This window comes from Microcebus murinus, chromosome 14 (assembly GCF_040939455.1).
Source record: "Microcebus murinus isolate Inina chromosome 14, M.murinus_Inina_mat1.0, whole genome shotgun sequence".
In the NCBI taxonomy this organism is placed as follows: domain Eukaryota; kingdom Metazoa; phylum Chordata; class Mammalia; order Primates; family Cheirogaleidae; genus Microcebus; species Microcebus murinus.
In genome coordinates, this window is record NC_134117.1 from 62,025,166 (window position 1) to 62,042,291 (window position 17,126).

The 17,126-nt window shown below is 39.6% G+C and overlaps 1 protein-coding gene across 1 annotated transcript; it reads right to left on the bottom strand.

Annotated features, from left to right (window-relative positions):
- Window positions 1-3,939: 3,939 nt before the first annotated feature.
- LOC142875564 (annexin A7) lies at window positions 3,940-13,696 on the bottom strand. Its single transcript, XM_076010173.1, has 8 exons — window positions 13,584-13,696; window positions 12,316-12,410; window positions 10,934-11,047; window positions 10,540-10,710; window positions 7,853-8,023; window positions 7,700-7,775; window positions 5,875-5,987; window positions 3,940-4,368 (listed from the first exon to the last, which is right to left on the bottom strand). The coding sequence occupies exons 1-8, from the start codon at window positions 13,675-13,677 to the stop codon at window positions 4,246-4,248; spliced, it is 957 nt and encodes a 318-aa protein (XP_075866288.1). The 5' UTR covers window positions 13,678-13,696; the 3' UTR covers window positions 3,940-4,245.
- Window positions 13,697-17,126: the final 3,430 nt, after the last annotated feature.

Genomic DNA, 17,126 nt, shown 5'->3' on the forward strand with positions numbered 1-17,126 from the left:
AACAGGAGTTAATCATAAGTTAACATGGCAGATTAGCATCCAAGATGGAGTTGCTTTATCCTCCACTGTGGTATAGCTTTAGGACATTACTAATAAAAGTAATCCTTATGGTTACTATAAAGAAAATAGTTATAGAATATACACAAAAGGAATAGGAATTTAATGTTTCACTACAAAAAAACACTAAACACGAAAGACAGCATTGTAGGAAATGAGGGACAAAAAAGCAGTAAGGAATATAGAAAATAGCAATATGACAGAAATTTCTCATACTTACTTTAATATAAATGGATTAAACTCACCAATCAAGATAGAGATTGGAAGAATGAAGAATGGATAAAAGTGATCCAACTGTATGCTGTCTACAAAAGATTCTCTTTTGATCCAAAGACACAAACAGGTTAAAAGTAAAAGGATGGAAAAAGATACTCCATACAAATAGTTAACCAAAAGACAGCCGAGAAGTCTATAGTAACTATGTTATGTATATTTTATCACAACTTAGAAAAAGATTCTGCTTAGAAAATTTAAGACTAAGAATAAATACACAAGTTTTTCAAAACATATTTTGGTTGTTTTCTCTTTAGTAAAATCTAGTAATATCAGACAAAATAGACTGTAAATCAAAAAAAGGTTACAGGGGACAAAAGACGTTATATGTTAATAAAAGCTTCAACACAACAGTAAGATATGATAATTATAAACATCTACACACCTAGCATACCACTGAAATATATGAAGCAAAAACTGACAAAATTGAAAGGAGAAACAGCTTTATAATAGTAGTTGGGTAACTACTATTTAAAAAAAAGAAAGACAATACATCGAGCATCTAATATTTAAAAAAGAAAGAAATAATAGTTGGAGATGCCAATGCCTCAATTCTCAGCAACGGACAGAAGAATCAGAAGGAAAAAGAGGCCTTATGTAATAGACCAACTAGATCTAATAGACACATCCAAAACACTCTACCTAACAGCAGTAGCATAAATATTCTTTTAAAGTACAAATGGGATAGTCACACCCGTTATATTGGCTATTACAAAACATGTAAGTGTTTGCAAAGATGTGAAGAAAAGGGAACCTGTTTGCTGTTGATAGGAATGTAAATTGGTACAGCCATTATGGAAAACAGTATGGAGCTTCCTCAAAAGTTAAAAACAGAACTACATTAAATGATCCAGCAATACCACTTCTGGGTACATACCTGAAGGAAAAGAAATCAGTATCTCAAGAAATATGTGCGCTCCCATGTTCACTGCATCATTACTCACAATAGCTAAGATATGGAAACAACCCAACTGTCCACTGGTAGATGAATGGATAAAGACTATGGAGTATATATACACACAATGGAATATCATTTGGCCTTTAACAAGAAAATCTTAAGAAGAAAATCCTGCCATTTGTGACAATGTTGAAGAACTATGAAGATGTTAGAGAACACTGTGCTAAGTGAAAGAAGCCAGACACAAAGAATTACTGCATATTGCTTGTGTATGCAACCTAAAATAGTCAAACCTGGACAGAGTGGTAGTTGTAAGAGGTGGGGGTGTGGAAAATGAGGAGATGCTGGTCAAAGGGTAGAAACTTTCAGTTATTAGTAAAAGAAATTACATAGAGAAAAAAAACCCCTTTCATTTATCATATGTATTTAAGTTCTAGAGATCCCATGTAATAAATAGTAACTATAAATAATAATAATGTACTGTACCACTTGTAATTTTCTAATGTAGATTTTAAGTGTTTTCACCACAAGGTGAAAAATGATGTCAGGTGACAGATAAATAGCTTGAGCTTAATTGTGTGAATCATTCCACAAGGAATACTTATATCAAAATATCATCTTGTATCCCTTTAATATATGCAAAATTTATCAATCATACTTCAATTAAGAAAACAACTGGAAAAAAGTAGTCTGTATTTTAAGCATATAAACATTTGACCCTTTTTTAAAAAGTGCTATAGGTAATACTAATCTATTCTCTACATGGAATGTGTTTACAAATATAGAATACCAATTTATGTAAAATAAGATGCAAATTACTCCTCTAGGTCGAAAGAGATGAACTTTTAAAAAAAGGAATACAGTTTTGACATACTACCAACTCTAACTAGCCAATAGACCTGGTAAGATTGTGGAAGGCAGAATTCTCAGCAACTTTGTAAAAAATTATACACGACGGCACCGCCCAGCGTCAAAGTCTCAAAATGGCGCCTTGACCTGTGGCCCGAAGGGGTGGGGCCTCACCTCAGCCGGCAGCATGGTGAGACACTACGGAAAGTGCTGTCTTCTCACATCTCGGGCTCAACAGCAGCCCCCAGCACGGCGGTGGGGACCCTCTCAGGGGCGTGTGGCAGTGTCGGGCTTCTCCATCCCTCCTCGGGGCTGCGCGCAGGCTTGCCGGGCCGCCTGGCGTTTGGCTCTCAGAATATGGCGCCTGGCTCAAGCTGCTCCAGGCTTGGACGCCTGTGGGGTCTGCGTGGGTTCCCTTTCTGGAACAACGTCTCTGAAACTCTCCAAGTAGCTCCCTATGTGAGGCTGCAACTTGCGTGGGTCGGGAGGTTCTCTTGTAACCAAGATCCTGAAAGCTCCTCTTGGAGACTGGACGAGCTTGGAGATCCCCTGGGGGCGTCTTCTGACTCTTTGTTTCCAGCAGCTTCTCCCAGCTGTGAGCCCCTGACCGGGCAAGATGCCCTGAACCCTATCCTTACCCGCTTTTGGTGCTTCCTGTCACTTGTCGGGTGAAACCTGGTGGTCTCTCCTAGATGACCTGTCTGAAATGGGAGAATCTGATTACTATTCTGGTTCTTTTCCAGGGAGGAGGCACATGCTACCTGTGCCTAGTGGACCATCATGATCCAACTTCTCTGTTTCTTGTCCAGTCTTAGTAATAATCCTTAGTATAGGTGACCACAGGAGTTAAGTGCAATGTGCATCGCAGTAAGCACTCGCTAAGTGGCAGCTGTTGTTATCTGTGATTTTAAAAATGCATTAAATGTGAGCAGTAATGACAGTGTATGTTGATGATCTAGAAGCTCATAGTATAGAGTTGACGAGTACTCTCACTTTTCCTATGAAGGAACCCAGAGCATATTAAGGTAAACTGGGTCTGGATACTGCATGATAGTGACGCTAATGGCTTTCTCTGTTTCTGTGCAGAATGTCCACTCAGACCTCTCCATCTGCACCTTCATGCTAGAACAGTCCCTCTCTGTCTGGGCCCTGCAGGAGATGATGGAGAAATCAGAAGGGGCAAGTATCCAATTTATGTAGACTTGCAGTGTTTTAATGAACTCAACTAGTATATGAACAATTTCTTTCACAGGTATTGGAGATTTTCTTTTTGCTAAAATAAAGTGAATGCCTTTTGCTTGTGATTTCCTTAGGTTTGACTTCCTGCTTTATCCAGCAGATCTGTGATGTCTTAAAAACTTTTAAAAAACCATCCAAACTGGATATGATCTGCGGCACTAAGCCTCATGCTTATGTCTTCGGTTTAAAGCAGACTTTTCTTTGAGCAGCAATCGTGTGTCTCCTTACATTTTCAGATCTGTTACTATTTTAACTAATTGCTTTATGCATGGCTATTTGTCATTGACCTTTATTTCATTTTCAAATGCCTCTAACCATGTGACTATGTCCTAAGCTTCTTTATGGCAAGTAAAATTTCATGCCACTGGTACATATTTTAAGTCCTAAAATTATGGTGATATGGATTTAGTCAATTGTAACTTTGCAAACAGCTAATCATTTTCTTCTGAAAAGTGAAATTCTTATGCTGTCTCATACTGCAGATATTTTCCTTTGACAGCCTATTTGGTTATTTTAATTATTTTCCCTGAGACTTGCTAGGACTGATTTCTGGGCTGTTACGTATTCTTAACCATTAAACTTTAGAATTAAGCAGGAAAAAATATATACATTATTACACAGAATTATAGATTTTTTTGAGTTTTATTCGATTTGACATCCTGATTAGAATAAGATTAGTGAGAATGAAGCTTAACAAACATTGTGATATTACTACATCATAGTGATATGGCTTCACATTGATTGTATATCAAGAAAAACATTAGAATTAAGGCAATAACATGTGCTGACCAAGCACATTACCCTGACACAGTCCTTAGTAAAAACCTCTTTTGGTTAGGTGATGGTTGATATTGCTGCATGCAGGTCAGTCACTGCTTTGAAGGATAAACTATGAATAGCTTCATTCATGTACAAAAAGAAAATCCTTCCTAGTGGCCCACAATGGCCAGAAGCAGCCTTCGATAATCTCCACTCGTGTCACTTGCAATCATTGTGCCCAGGGTCTTCTGATACATCTGAGTAAACATCTGTTTTTTCTGCACAAGATCAATCTGCATAAGAAATGATATTTCTGATGTTAGAAAAAAATCTGTCAAAAGAAAACTGGTATTTAAATAATGACAAGATCTTAATAATGATGAAAACTGAGGGGGGGAAATATCAACAGGTGACTGATATTTTATAGCTTACACTCATACCCAATAAAGGTCTGATTCACTGCTCTATAAAATATTGGATAAGGGTGGTACTAGTTTCATCTATTAATCCCAAAATTAGTCATTTCACAAACATGTGGTAGGATGGCTATTATCAAAATAGAGAATATTAAGTGTTGGTGAGGATGTCAAGAAATGGGAACACTTGTGCATTGTGGAAAAGCGTGCAGCTGCTGTGGAAAATGGTATGGTGGTTCCTAAAAATAAACAAACTGAAAAACAAAAAAGCCCCATAGAATTACAATATGATCCAGCAATTTCACTTCTGGGTATGCCCAAAAGAAGTGAAAGCAGGGATTGGAACAGGTATTTGTACACCCATACTCGTTGTGGTATTCGCAACAGCCAAAAAGTGGAAGCAACCCAAGTGTGTCTAGGCACATGAATGAATAAACAAAAGGCAGTATATACATAAGGACTATCATTCAGCCTTAAAAAGGAAGGAAATTTGGACACATGCTACCACATGGATAAACCTTAAGGACATTAGTCTAAGTTAAAGATGCCAGTCACAAAAGGACAAATACTGAATGACTCCACTCATATGAGGGACCTAGAGAAGTCAAACATAGGGAAGGAAGTTATTATTTAATGGGTAGAGTCTGTTTTACAAGATGAAGAGTTCTGGAGATGGATGATGGCAACAGTTGCACAACAATACGAATGTACTAAATGCAACTTAAAAATGGTTAAAACAGTAAATTTTATGTTACGCATATTATATCACAACTTAAAAAAAGATCCTACTTAAAAAATTTAAGCCTAAGAAAAATAAAAGTTTTTCAAAACATATGTTGATTTTCTTAAAAAAATGATCTACCTTCTTTAGTAAAATCTAATAGTCTATGTTCTTTAAATTTAAAAAAGTCCGATAAATATATAAATTTAAGGTAAAAAAATCTAAGGCTATATTTAGGTAAAGATAATAAATTTTTTAAAAATCGTTTTACTATTAATAAGGGATGCTAAATTTTGAGAACTTTGATATCCAATAGGATTAATTTACATAGCTCTTTCATGTAATTTTTTACATACACAAAGTAAAAATCGAAAGATAAGTGTCTTCCAACTTCCCATAAACTAGCGATCTCCACAGACCTTCTCAAGTAGGAAAACCTCTTGGTTTTTATCTTCATCAAGGCACATCGGCTTGTTTCACTAATACAAGCCTCTCCCACAGCCAAACAAAGTGATACTGTACTTCATATTAGTATCAACCGCTCTCACCAGTGACAAAGAGCTCTTAACATCATTCCTGAGGAACTAACAACCAATTGAGAAACTTTTAAGAAATCAGCATTCAACATCAAGAGAGACCCAACAGAAAAAGCCCTGCCTCACCTCACTTCGAGATACCGCAGTCCTGACCAGGGTGGAGTCATCTGTGCCAGCACCTTTCATAGAACAGTAGAGCCTCTCAGCAAAGAAGGCAGGGCGGTTCAGGGCACACTGCACTGCAAGGTAGAGATGCTTCAGAAATGGAATCATGACCTGACAAGCAGCTCTATCCCTCCAACTTCATTTACCACTTCCAGCCTGCCTGTGAATCTTTCTTTTCTTTTCTTTTTTTTTTTTTCTTTGAGATAGAGTCTCACTCTGTTGCCCTGGCTAGGGTGCCTTCGCCTCAGCCTAGCTCACAGCAACCTCAAACTCCTGGGCTCAAGCGATCCTCCTGCCTCAACCTCCCGAGTAGCTGGGACTACAGGCATGTGCCACCATGCCCAGCTAATTTTTTATATATCTATATTTTTAGTTGTCCAGCTAATTTCTATTTTTTTGAGTAGAGACGGGTCTCCCTGTGGCTCAGGCTGCTCTCAACTCCTGAGCTCAAACAATCCTCCCGCCTCCCCTCAGCCTCCCAGAGTGCTAGGATTACAGGCCTGAGCTACCATGCCAGGCCTGTTTTTTTTTTGTTTGTTTGTTTTTTTGTTTTTATATTAAAGAGACAGAATCTCACTGTGTCAGGCTGGAGTGCAGTTATGCTATCATAGCTCACTCCAACCTCGTACTGCTAGGCTCAGACCTCCTGCCTCAGCCTCAGCCTCCTGAGTAGCTGGGACTACAGACACACACCACCTTGTCCAGCTAATTTTTAAAATATTTTGTAAGGATGAGGTCTCGCTATGTTGCGCAGGCTGGTGCCGAACTGCTAGCCTCAAGGGATTCTTCTGCCTTGGCCTCCCAAATTCCTGGGGTTACAGGCAAGAGCCACTGTGTCCAGGCTACCACCATTAATTATTAGCTATGCAATTATCTTAAAACTTGAGGCGAGTTGGGGATGGTCTCCCCCCCTTGATTTTTCTCAGCATCCAACTTCCTAACTGCATCCGACAGATTGCCTTCAATTCTAGAAGATCCCCTTTGGCCAATAAATCCTATTTTCTCTCCATGGTTGCAGGGACTTAGATTCTGTACATGTTTTCCCTTTACAGTATGAAAATCTGTAGCATCTATACCCTAGTAATACCTCACACCAAAAGGAATAATGACAAAAATCTGAATTCTAAAAGATAAGACTACCATCTGGCTCAGAGAAGGATATCAGATACAACCAATTTAAAAGAGACAACACAGATTTGAGCAAAGACTTCAGAGCGATGCTCAGAAATCTGACAGGTTTCTCTTTGGAAAATTCGCTTAGCAGGCTCCCCCTGCAGATGACAGAGATGTAATAACTGTATGTTTTTACTTTCACTACAATTACTGTAGTAACATTTATAAGACATTCCATTGCTAATACCAATGTATTACTAATATTCTCTTTAGTCCTATATTATCAATGGGAATGAAATTTCCGTTTTGTTAGACATGTAGTGTTAGACTACCAGAAATCGTTTAATTTCAAAAGGAAAAAGCGTCTCATAGGGCTGAGTACTTAAAAGATATGTTTTGGGGGCTCAAAATGTTTTCTGTGGCACTAGTGCTACAGTCTATGAGATACTGTCGAATAGTTCCCAAGAAAATCCTATAAAGACCAAATAATCCCCAAAAAACCTTATGTGATCACACCAACCATTCATAGGATATTGCATTAAAAAATATAGGATTAGCCCAGCTACTACTGCCTAAGCAGATTCCAGGAGGCTGTATTAATTATCATCACTTAATGGGAACGGACTATTCAAAGTTCTCATTCATTTAAAAACAAAGCACAAAAGCATCTTACAGATGGTCTTCAAACCACTTTCAACATATCCGGAAAACTCACGGCCCACACTGCTTAACAAATCTCGATTAGCCATCTGCAAAGAAAAATTACAGGGTTAAATATTTTCACATCTTAGAGTAGAAGCCAAATCCTCCAAAGAAAAGGTCCTACCCTAGAGTAAGCCTCCATGGTAGCTCTCAGCTGAGGAAAGCTGCTCGTGGCAAGGATCCTGTTAAAGCAAGATTCGTCTGTCCCGAGTCTTCCCTCACCAGCTTGATAGAGACGCTGAGCATCTTCCTGAGCCATTTGGTGGTTTACACTCTGGTTCTCATCACGATTTCCCTGCCAAGGATGAAGGCAGGAATTAGCAAAGGAAATCAAAGTTCTATTAAATTTTTGTTCCAACCTAGTCACTTCAGGATTTAAAGGGACGATTTAAATAAATGATCATGGTTTAATGATGTTATGTTAACATGACGGCTTTCAGAGATTTGAGAGCTAAATTAAACCAGAAAAGATTTAAATGAAAATATTTCCACTAGGAGATATAAACTACCACTGAAATGGAGAAAGTATAACTCTCCTTAGCTTGGATTTAAAATCAACATGCATTGTACTGAGTTCTACTTTGTATTCATTCATACAACTGAAAGGTATTGAGCACTTTCTTTGTGTCAGGCACTATGTTAGGTGGCAGGGACACAAGACAGACAAGGTCCCTGCCCTGTAGGAGTTTAAGTCTAGGGAAGAAGGATATAATATGGAGGCTTCATAAACTTCCTTTCCTTCATCTAAATGTAACCTTAATCCGTATATATTACAACTACATATATAAAAATGACACATGAGCTTTTTAGAAGCTATAAATAACTCAAGTTCTGCAAGACTATGCCAGGTTGTATACCAAATTCTTCTCCTGGGATAGGAGGCAAGGTGGAAGGGAAGAGGCAATTGGTTTCTCTCAAAAATAGAAAACCAGGGCCGGGTGCGGTGGCTCACGCCCGTAATCTTAGCACTCTGGGAGGCCGAGGCGGTAGGATCGCTGGAGGTGAGGAGTTCGAAACCAGCCTGAGCAAGAGTGAGACCCTGTCTCTACTATAAATACAAAGAAATTAATTGGCCAACTAATATATATAGAAAAATTAGCCGGGCATGGTGGCGCATGCCTGTAATCCCAGCTACTCAGGAGGCTGAGGCAGAAGGATTGCTTGAGCCCAGGAGTTTGAGGTTACTGTCAGCTAGACTGACACCAGGCACTAACTCTAGCCAGGGCAACAAAGTAAGACTCTGTCTCAAAAAACAAAAACAAAAAAAAAACAGAAACCCAAACCAAGGAAAGGCTGCCCTCTAGAGTCTCAGTGACCATTCAATGAGCAAAACAGAAAGATTGGAAAGATGCTCCTTGAAGGTGAACTGTCTTCTGAAAAGCACCTGGCACAAGGAATATGTACAGGCATATTCTAAATGGGCAACTGAATACAGCACAGGTAAAGTTGCTCAGGAAAGACTCCCCCAATTTTTGTCTTTCGATTTATACATACTATATATAATCTCATTTTCCTAGATACTCTTCTGTTCATACCCTCGAAAAGGTATGACCTTGAACCTTGCATAAAGAAAAACTATGGTTAAAAAAAAAAAAAAAAAGAAAGAAAAAAAAAATTAGCTTGTATGCCTAATGTTAAAAAAAAAAAAAGAAAGAAGAAAAACTATGCACCTCATATAAAGTCTTAATAATCATTCTTTAGCATTAAATGTCTGTTCCTGTTTTTCTTCTTGTGCCTTTGACATCCTAACCTGCTTCCCTGCTCTGTTACTCTGATGTAGGTAAATTCAGTTTCCTTCAGCCCATCTGCTTTCTTTTCATTTCTACATCCACTCACTTTTGTACTCTACCCGAGCTGCAACTACTTCCCCTGGATCTTAGGAGCCCCTCCTCTGCTTTTAGATCTCTCAAGATAGTCCAACCTTGTGCACTAGCAGGATAGCCAATAACTTCTGATATGGAATAGTCTTTTGCATCATCTCATTCTAAGTGTGTTCCTAATACCATTCCAAATATCCTAAATTAGAGTATTTTCTGTCAATTCTCTAGCACATCTGGGGAATTAGAATAAGGAAGGTGCTAATCACAGTATTACTGTGAACACTGAAACATTTTTCTGCATTTCTGGTTCTTCTCACACAGTCCTCATCTCCTCTAGCACTTCCATAGCAGTCCTGCATGTCTTCAGTTACTGGCCAGTGTGATAGGCAGGACAGTGCTAAGCTTGTATGTACACTTTCATGCCAGGTGCAATGGCTCACGCCTGTAATCCCAGAACTTTGGGAGGTCGGGGTGGGAGGACTGCTTGTGGCCAGGAGTTCAAGACCAACCTAGGCAACATAGCAAGACCTCCTCTCCACAAAAAATAAAAACAAATTAGGGTGGCGTAGTGGTGCATGCCTGTAGAGCTAGCTACTATGGAGGCTGAGGTGGAAAGATCACTTGAGCCCAGAAGTTCAAGGCTGCAGTGAACCATGACCATGCCACTGCACTCTAGCCTGGCTGACAGAGTGAGACTATGAGTCAAAGTAAATGAATGAATGAATGAGCAGTTTCATTCTAGCCACAGAGCCTCAAGCTGGTTTCTGATTCCATACAACCTTAAAGATGTTAATTTCTGATTCCTTACAAAAGCCAGATTTGCAGAAATAAATCCTAGTAGTAACTACAAAGACATCTGTACACTGGATTCAGTGTTGCCCCTCTTAAACATGGCAATATTTCAAGATTGCTAAATATCAAAAGGAATAAAGAATGCTCACTGGCAATAAAGTGCCCTTCACCAACACACATACATTCATGCTACACTCACCTGGCACATGGATACAAGTAGACGTTCAAAATGCCCTGATGTATCTGACCTAATGTCCTTTTCAAGGTCTCGTCCAAATTCTGATTGATAACACCTGACGATTTCTCGGATGTCCTGATTTGTTCTTGTGCACAAAATCTCAATCAATACATGTTCCTGAGTTCCTGCTCCCTATGTGAAAAGAAGGGAGAATTATACAAAAGATAATCAAAATTTCTAGAAGTATTAAATCTTACTGTTTCACCAGTACTTCTTTGTTCTCTAGAATCGAAAAACTATATATTCGGATGATGTGAAATAATGTATTGCTTTATCACTGTAAATTCAGAACTGTGATCATTTGTGGGGTTTTACATACAAAATAGAGTAAAATACAATAAATGACATGTAGTACCTGCATTGCGTTCCGTAAACTCCAGGCATCATAATATGGAGAAGGCATGAACAGGGCAAGGATTAGTTCTTCCATATTTCCACTTAACTCTGATTTGAGATCTTTGATTAAATCCTATTTAATTACAAACACAAGCTTAGTACATGTGCTCTCCAAAATTTGTAACTGACATCTTTTTCTAGAAAATATGGGGCTGGGTACAATGGCTCATGCCTGTAATCACAGCACTTTGGGAGGCCCAGGCAGTAGGATCGCTTGAGTTCAGGAAATCAAGGTTACAGTGAGCTGTGATCACACCAGTGCACTCCACCCTCGGCAACAGAGAAAAGACAATGTCTTTAAAAAAAATATATGGAAAACTGAAATAGAATTGCTTTACAAAACCATGAATTTCAAATCTGATTATGTAAGAAATATATATGTTTAAAGTTTGTTACACTCAAGCAGATGACTTTTATTCATTCTATCAATAAACAATAATAATTATTTTCTCGTTTTTGAGATGAGGTCTTACTATGTTGCGCAGGCTGGTATGGAACTCCTGGGTGCAGGCGATCCTTCCCCCTTAGCCTCCCAAATAGCTGGGAGTATAGGCACATGCCACCACGCCTGACTAATAACAAATCCTTCCTGCAGTTCTACCACTGTAACAGATACAAGGACAAGAGATACATGAAACAAAGAATCATTCAAGCCTCCCAAGTAGCTGGGACTACAGGCACGCACCACCACACCTGGCTAATTTTTTCTCTTTTTAGTAGACATGGGGTCTTGCTCTTGCTCAGGCTGGTCTCAAACTCCTGACCTCAAGTGATCCTCCAGCCTTGGCCTCCCAGAGTGCTAGGATTAGACATGAGCCACCACGCCCGGCCAAAAAACGCTTTTGAGAGAAGCGAATATACCACTTCTGAGGTCTCTAAAGTCTAGTTATCTCTCTATATCACAGGTACTAATAAAAAGATAGCATTCCGGCCGGGCACGGTGGCTCACGCCTGTAATCCTAGCACTCTGGGAGGCCGAGGCAGGCCGATTGCTCAAGGTCGGGAGTTCGAAACCAGCCTGAGCGAGACCCCGTCTCTACTAAAAAAATAGAAAGAAATTAATTGACCAACTAAAAGTATATATACAAAAAATTAGCCGGGCATGGTGGTGCATGCCTGTAGTCCCAGCTACTCGGGAGGCTGAGGCAGGAGGATCGCTTGAGCCCAGGAGTTTGAGGTTGCTGTGAGCTAGGCTGACGCCACGGCACTCACTCTAGCCTGGGCAACAAAAAGTGAGACTCTGTCTCAAAAAAAAAAAAAAAAAAAAAAGATAGCATTCCAATCTGACATGAATGCAGAGTTCACGGGCCACTATTGATGTGCACTCAACAAAAAACATACCTTGCCATACATGGTCTTAAAAGCTGCTTTAATTTTTTGCCTCTGATCATTGGAACGGTTGGCCACAACATCCTCAATTGCTTGCTCGTCTGTCCCTGGAAGAACCATACATGGTTTGTTTTTTTTGTTTTTTTGAGACAGAGTCCTGCTCTAGTACCCTGACTAGCGTGCAGTGATGTGATCACGGCTCACTGCAACCTCCAACTCCTGGGCTGAAGCGATTCTCCTGCCTCAGCCTCCTGAGTAGCTGGGACTACAGGAATGTGCCACCACACCCAGCTAATTTTTTCTGTTTTTAGTACAGACAGAGTCTCACTTTTGCTTAGGCTGGTCTCACACTCCTGAGCTCAGGTGATCCTCCCACTTCGACTTCCCAGAGTGCTAGGATTACAGGCATGGGCCTCCACAGCCAGCTCCAGACAGGTTTAAGAAGCGACAAAATCTGTGCTGGGTGCTCCTTGAGGGTATCTCTTAGAAGGCTTACAAGGTGCTAGGCCCTAGATTAAATTGAGGTGTGTGCACCAAGCCTGACACATAAACTTGGTTTATGATATAAGGTTTTATAACCAGCTCCATAAACAAGAAAACATTTTGTTTAGTTTTTTTGTAGTTTTTAGGCTTCAAGTTCCCAGACCAGTAAGATTTGCTGATCAGGACTTTGTAACTTTCTGCTGCACTGATGAATTCCCTTTTGTGTTTCTTTCCCGGCCTTGTCAAGCCCTACACCACTTGTTTGTCCGGAGAAGACAAGCTAAGCGATGCCACCACAGACTGTATACTAAGACCCCCTGAGAAGCCTATTCCCTGCATCCTGCCTACACATCAGGCTGAAAGAATGACCAATATTAACACCTAGCTCATTATACTACTAAAATCCCCACCCTGGGAGGGACTTATCCACCATTTTTGGATCATGGGATCTATGTAGTAGTATGATTTATCACTGTACTTGGGTGCCCTCCACTCCGCCCCAAACATGTAATGATGCTCACTCCCCTCATGCATTATTCATTTTACCTCCAGAAAACCCTGACCATGTTGACTGGGAACACAGATTTGAGACAGTTCATACCTCCCCCTCCCAGTGGACACGTCCACTGTAATAAATCCTTTCTTCCTCGACAATCCTTGTTGTCTCAGTAACTGGCTCTCTGTGAGCAAGCAACAGAGAAGCCCCCCTTGTATGTTTGTTAACAGTTCATTTTTACTTTAGAATTAATCACTTAAAGTTATTATTAATATAGAAGACAAAAATCTGCTTTCCTTACCAAAACCCTTCATTGCTTTACGGAGAATTTCTGCATCTCGCATAGCATCGAAGTTGGCAGCTGCTCTGATTGTTCCTTGAGTGCCCTGACTCATCACAGCAGGCTGAGAACAAAAGGCATAAAATCCAAGTCAGGACTTCCAATAAGTTTCTAATAAAGAAACTTAAAGACTTCCCCAGACATTGCTCTTAGGAAAGAAGGCCAGTGTTTGGGTTTTAGGGCAAGGATATAAGCATTGTATTGCCAGGGCTCATTCTAGAACAAATAGGAAAGACCTATACTCCTTCAGACAGATTTTTCTCCTGCTAACAGATAGCCAGACACCAAACTTGCAGGAGAAAAGATGGTGAAACCTTTGAAATTAAAGTTACAAATCTTGTCTTTCAGTAGCTATGTAGTCCTAGACAAGTTTCTTAATCTCTCTAAAGCTCAAATTCCTCAAAAATCAGGAAAGTGAGCAAAAACAAACAAACAAAAATCACTAAGGTGTTTCTCTTCCAATACTGTAATCCTTCTCCTACCCCAGGCTAAAACAAGCTTGAAAATGCTAGATCTTTATAAATATACAGTATGGAAGTCAGTAAGAAAATCAAGACAAATGTAACCATAGAGCTATACTGCTTATGTTCCTAGTAACTTGAATTCCTATTCAAGTTTTAAAGATTTAAAACTTTCAAGATTTAAAATTTTCAAGATTTAAAAAGTTAACAAGGCAATTTAAGAATAAAACAGTATTAAGTTAAGGAGCTATACAGAGATAGGGTAAAGATTTGATATATGAAATCAGAAATGTTTCCCAGTAGGGCTACTAAGAAATACTGGTTACCATGTTTAAAGACCTACCAATTACTACAGGGACATAAAGATAAAACAGATACATCGGAGTCCTAAAGGAATAGTGAGAGATAAATATATGAGAAATGAGAAACAACTGAAAGCACATATAGGGTACTTAGTGATTAGTGAACATTAGAAAACCTTACTCACTTCACTGCTATAATCCAAAGAAACAGGAGAGAAAACAGGATAGGAAGGAAAGGACTCTGTATTGATCTGAAAGAAGGGTGGAAAGTATAAAGGTAAAAGTGGAAAACAAAAACCACCCTTCATAAACCACTGCCAGAAATCCAATCAACAAATTGCCCAAGTTCATAGTTATAACTGCTAGTAAGGGCAAGGAAGAGCTAATACAACCAAAACCAATGCCAAGAGCCAATGTGAATCTCTAGGATAAACTATGAGCATCATCACCTGTGAGAAGGACCTATGCTTGTCTTATCAAAATCATCAGGACCGTATTTAACCACTTTGGTACGAGCGTCGACTGTAGTCAACAGCCACAGATGAACGCGCACAGCGACTTTAGCCGACAGCCGTGAGATGACTTTTCTAATTTTTCATTTATCAAAATAAAATTGTGAACATCTAAAAATAATGTAATGAAAGCATATATGTTTATGTTACCGATTCTGATTTATATTACAAGTAAAGCTGCCTGTGAAGTAAAACAAGCTTTCAGTGCTTTAAAGCTTTCCTCATCACACAAGAGCAAAACAGATTCGCCGTGAATGCACAGCACCAACTACCGTGCGGACTATGAGTGCCAGCTGTGGGCAAGGTTTCGCGGCGGTGAGCGCCGTACCGAAGTGGTTAAAGCAGATCGACTAAGGAGAGCACAAGTTCTATCAGAAGCAAAGATTAAAGTGTTATGTTATTGTCACAGACTGTTTCCTCTGCTTCATGGAAACCTCTCATGTCAGCAAAGGAGTGGTGCCCTTCTTGGGCATTATCCATTTACATAGACTGAACTGAAATGGCAGGATTATGCCAAGCATGGTGGTTCATGCCTGTAATCCCAAAACTTTGGGATGCTGAGGCAGGAGGATTGCTGGAGGCCAGGAGTTAGGGATCAGCCTGGGCAACATAAAGAGACCCCCTGTCTACAAAGACATTTAAAAATTAGCCAGGCGTGATAGCATGTGCCTGTACTGCTACTGGGAAGGCTTAGGTAAGAGATCACTTCAGCTCAGGAGTTCAAGCTCACAGTGAATTGTGATTGCACCTCTGTATTCCAGCCTGGGTGACAGAGTGAAACCCTGTCTCAAAAACAAAAACCAAAAACAAAAAAAGTAGGAGTGAACATACCTGACCAGGGTAAGGAGCTTGTCCTCCAGGATACTGTCCTCCAGGAAAGCCACTTATGTGTTTAAAAAAAAAAGTATAACAAATAGGCATTACATAATCGAATTTTTGAAAACAGCATTATAAATATGGAAACATGAGAACATTCACACTGTATATTAAGTAGGATCAGTTTTTAAATATTATAATTTACTGACTCTAAAACAAGCTTTGGTCCTAAGAACTCTTTTTTTTTTTTATTAGACAAGGTCTCACTGTCACCAGGTTGGAGTGCAGTGGCATCATCATAGCTCACTGCAACCTCCCACTCTCGGGCTCAAGTGATCCTCCTGCCTCAGCCTCCTGAGTAGCTGGGCCTACAGGAGCATACCACCACACCCAGCTAATTTTTCCATTTTTTGTAGAGACAGGGTCTCGATATTGCTCAGGCTGGTCTTGAACTCTTGACCTCAAACAATCCTCTCGCCTCGGCTTCCCACAGTGCAAGGATTATAGGCATGAACCATCACACCCGGCCAAGAACAGTTTTAATATTCCATGTTCTACGTAAGATCCTAACAAACAATACTTATTCCCCCCACACGCACACTTGAACCAGATTAAATTCTGATTCCATCTGGAATGGTTATCAGGATATAATTCTGGCGGTCATTTCATCTGTGGTACAGGATTCAGCAGAGAAGTGAAAGTTCCTGAAGGTTTTTCTTTTTGGCCTTGGGACAGATTTTTTAATAGTAAAAGGGGTCCTTACTTCATTTTCCTGATTAAGCTTTTCCATCAAATTAATATATTTCATGAAAACATATATTTAAAATTACTTGTAGAAACACATACACATTTACTGAAGACCATCCCAAACATAAACTAAGTTCTCTCGATGGCAACTGAAAACTCAAAATAGCATGATGTCGTTTTTTGTGGTCAGCTGGTACCTACCAGGTAGCGGGACCTGTGCTGGCCCACGCCGTGAGACTGCGAAGGTGGCTGTGGGTAGGTAGCCAGAAAAGCCTACTCCCCCTGGTGGGACTCCAAATCCTTGGCCGGGAGGAACTAGAGAAAAGAACAGTTTGATCGACTACAGTGACAGTTCCATGATTAAAGAGATAACTTTAGAAAAATTTCTACTGTTAACAATGGAAAAAATATGAGATTAAAGCTGTACCAGCAGTCCCTTTTTGTGTAAACTGAGAACTTCAACTTCTCACCAATCCCTTCCCCAGTAAAAGAAAAAAATTTTTAAATTTTACTTTATTCATCTTCCTATTAATTTACAATACAAAAGCATGAAGTCTGTGTTTTTAACCTTTGGATAAAGCTGTCCTAAAAGCCAGAGTCATGTTAATTCAAGTGTCTTAATCAGGTCTTAAGATTACAAATAACCATATGAAGCAACCACTTCTC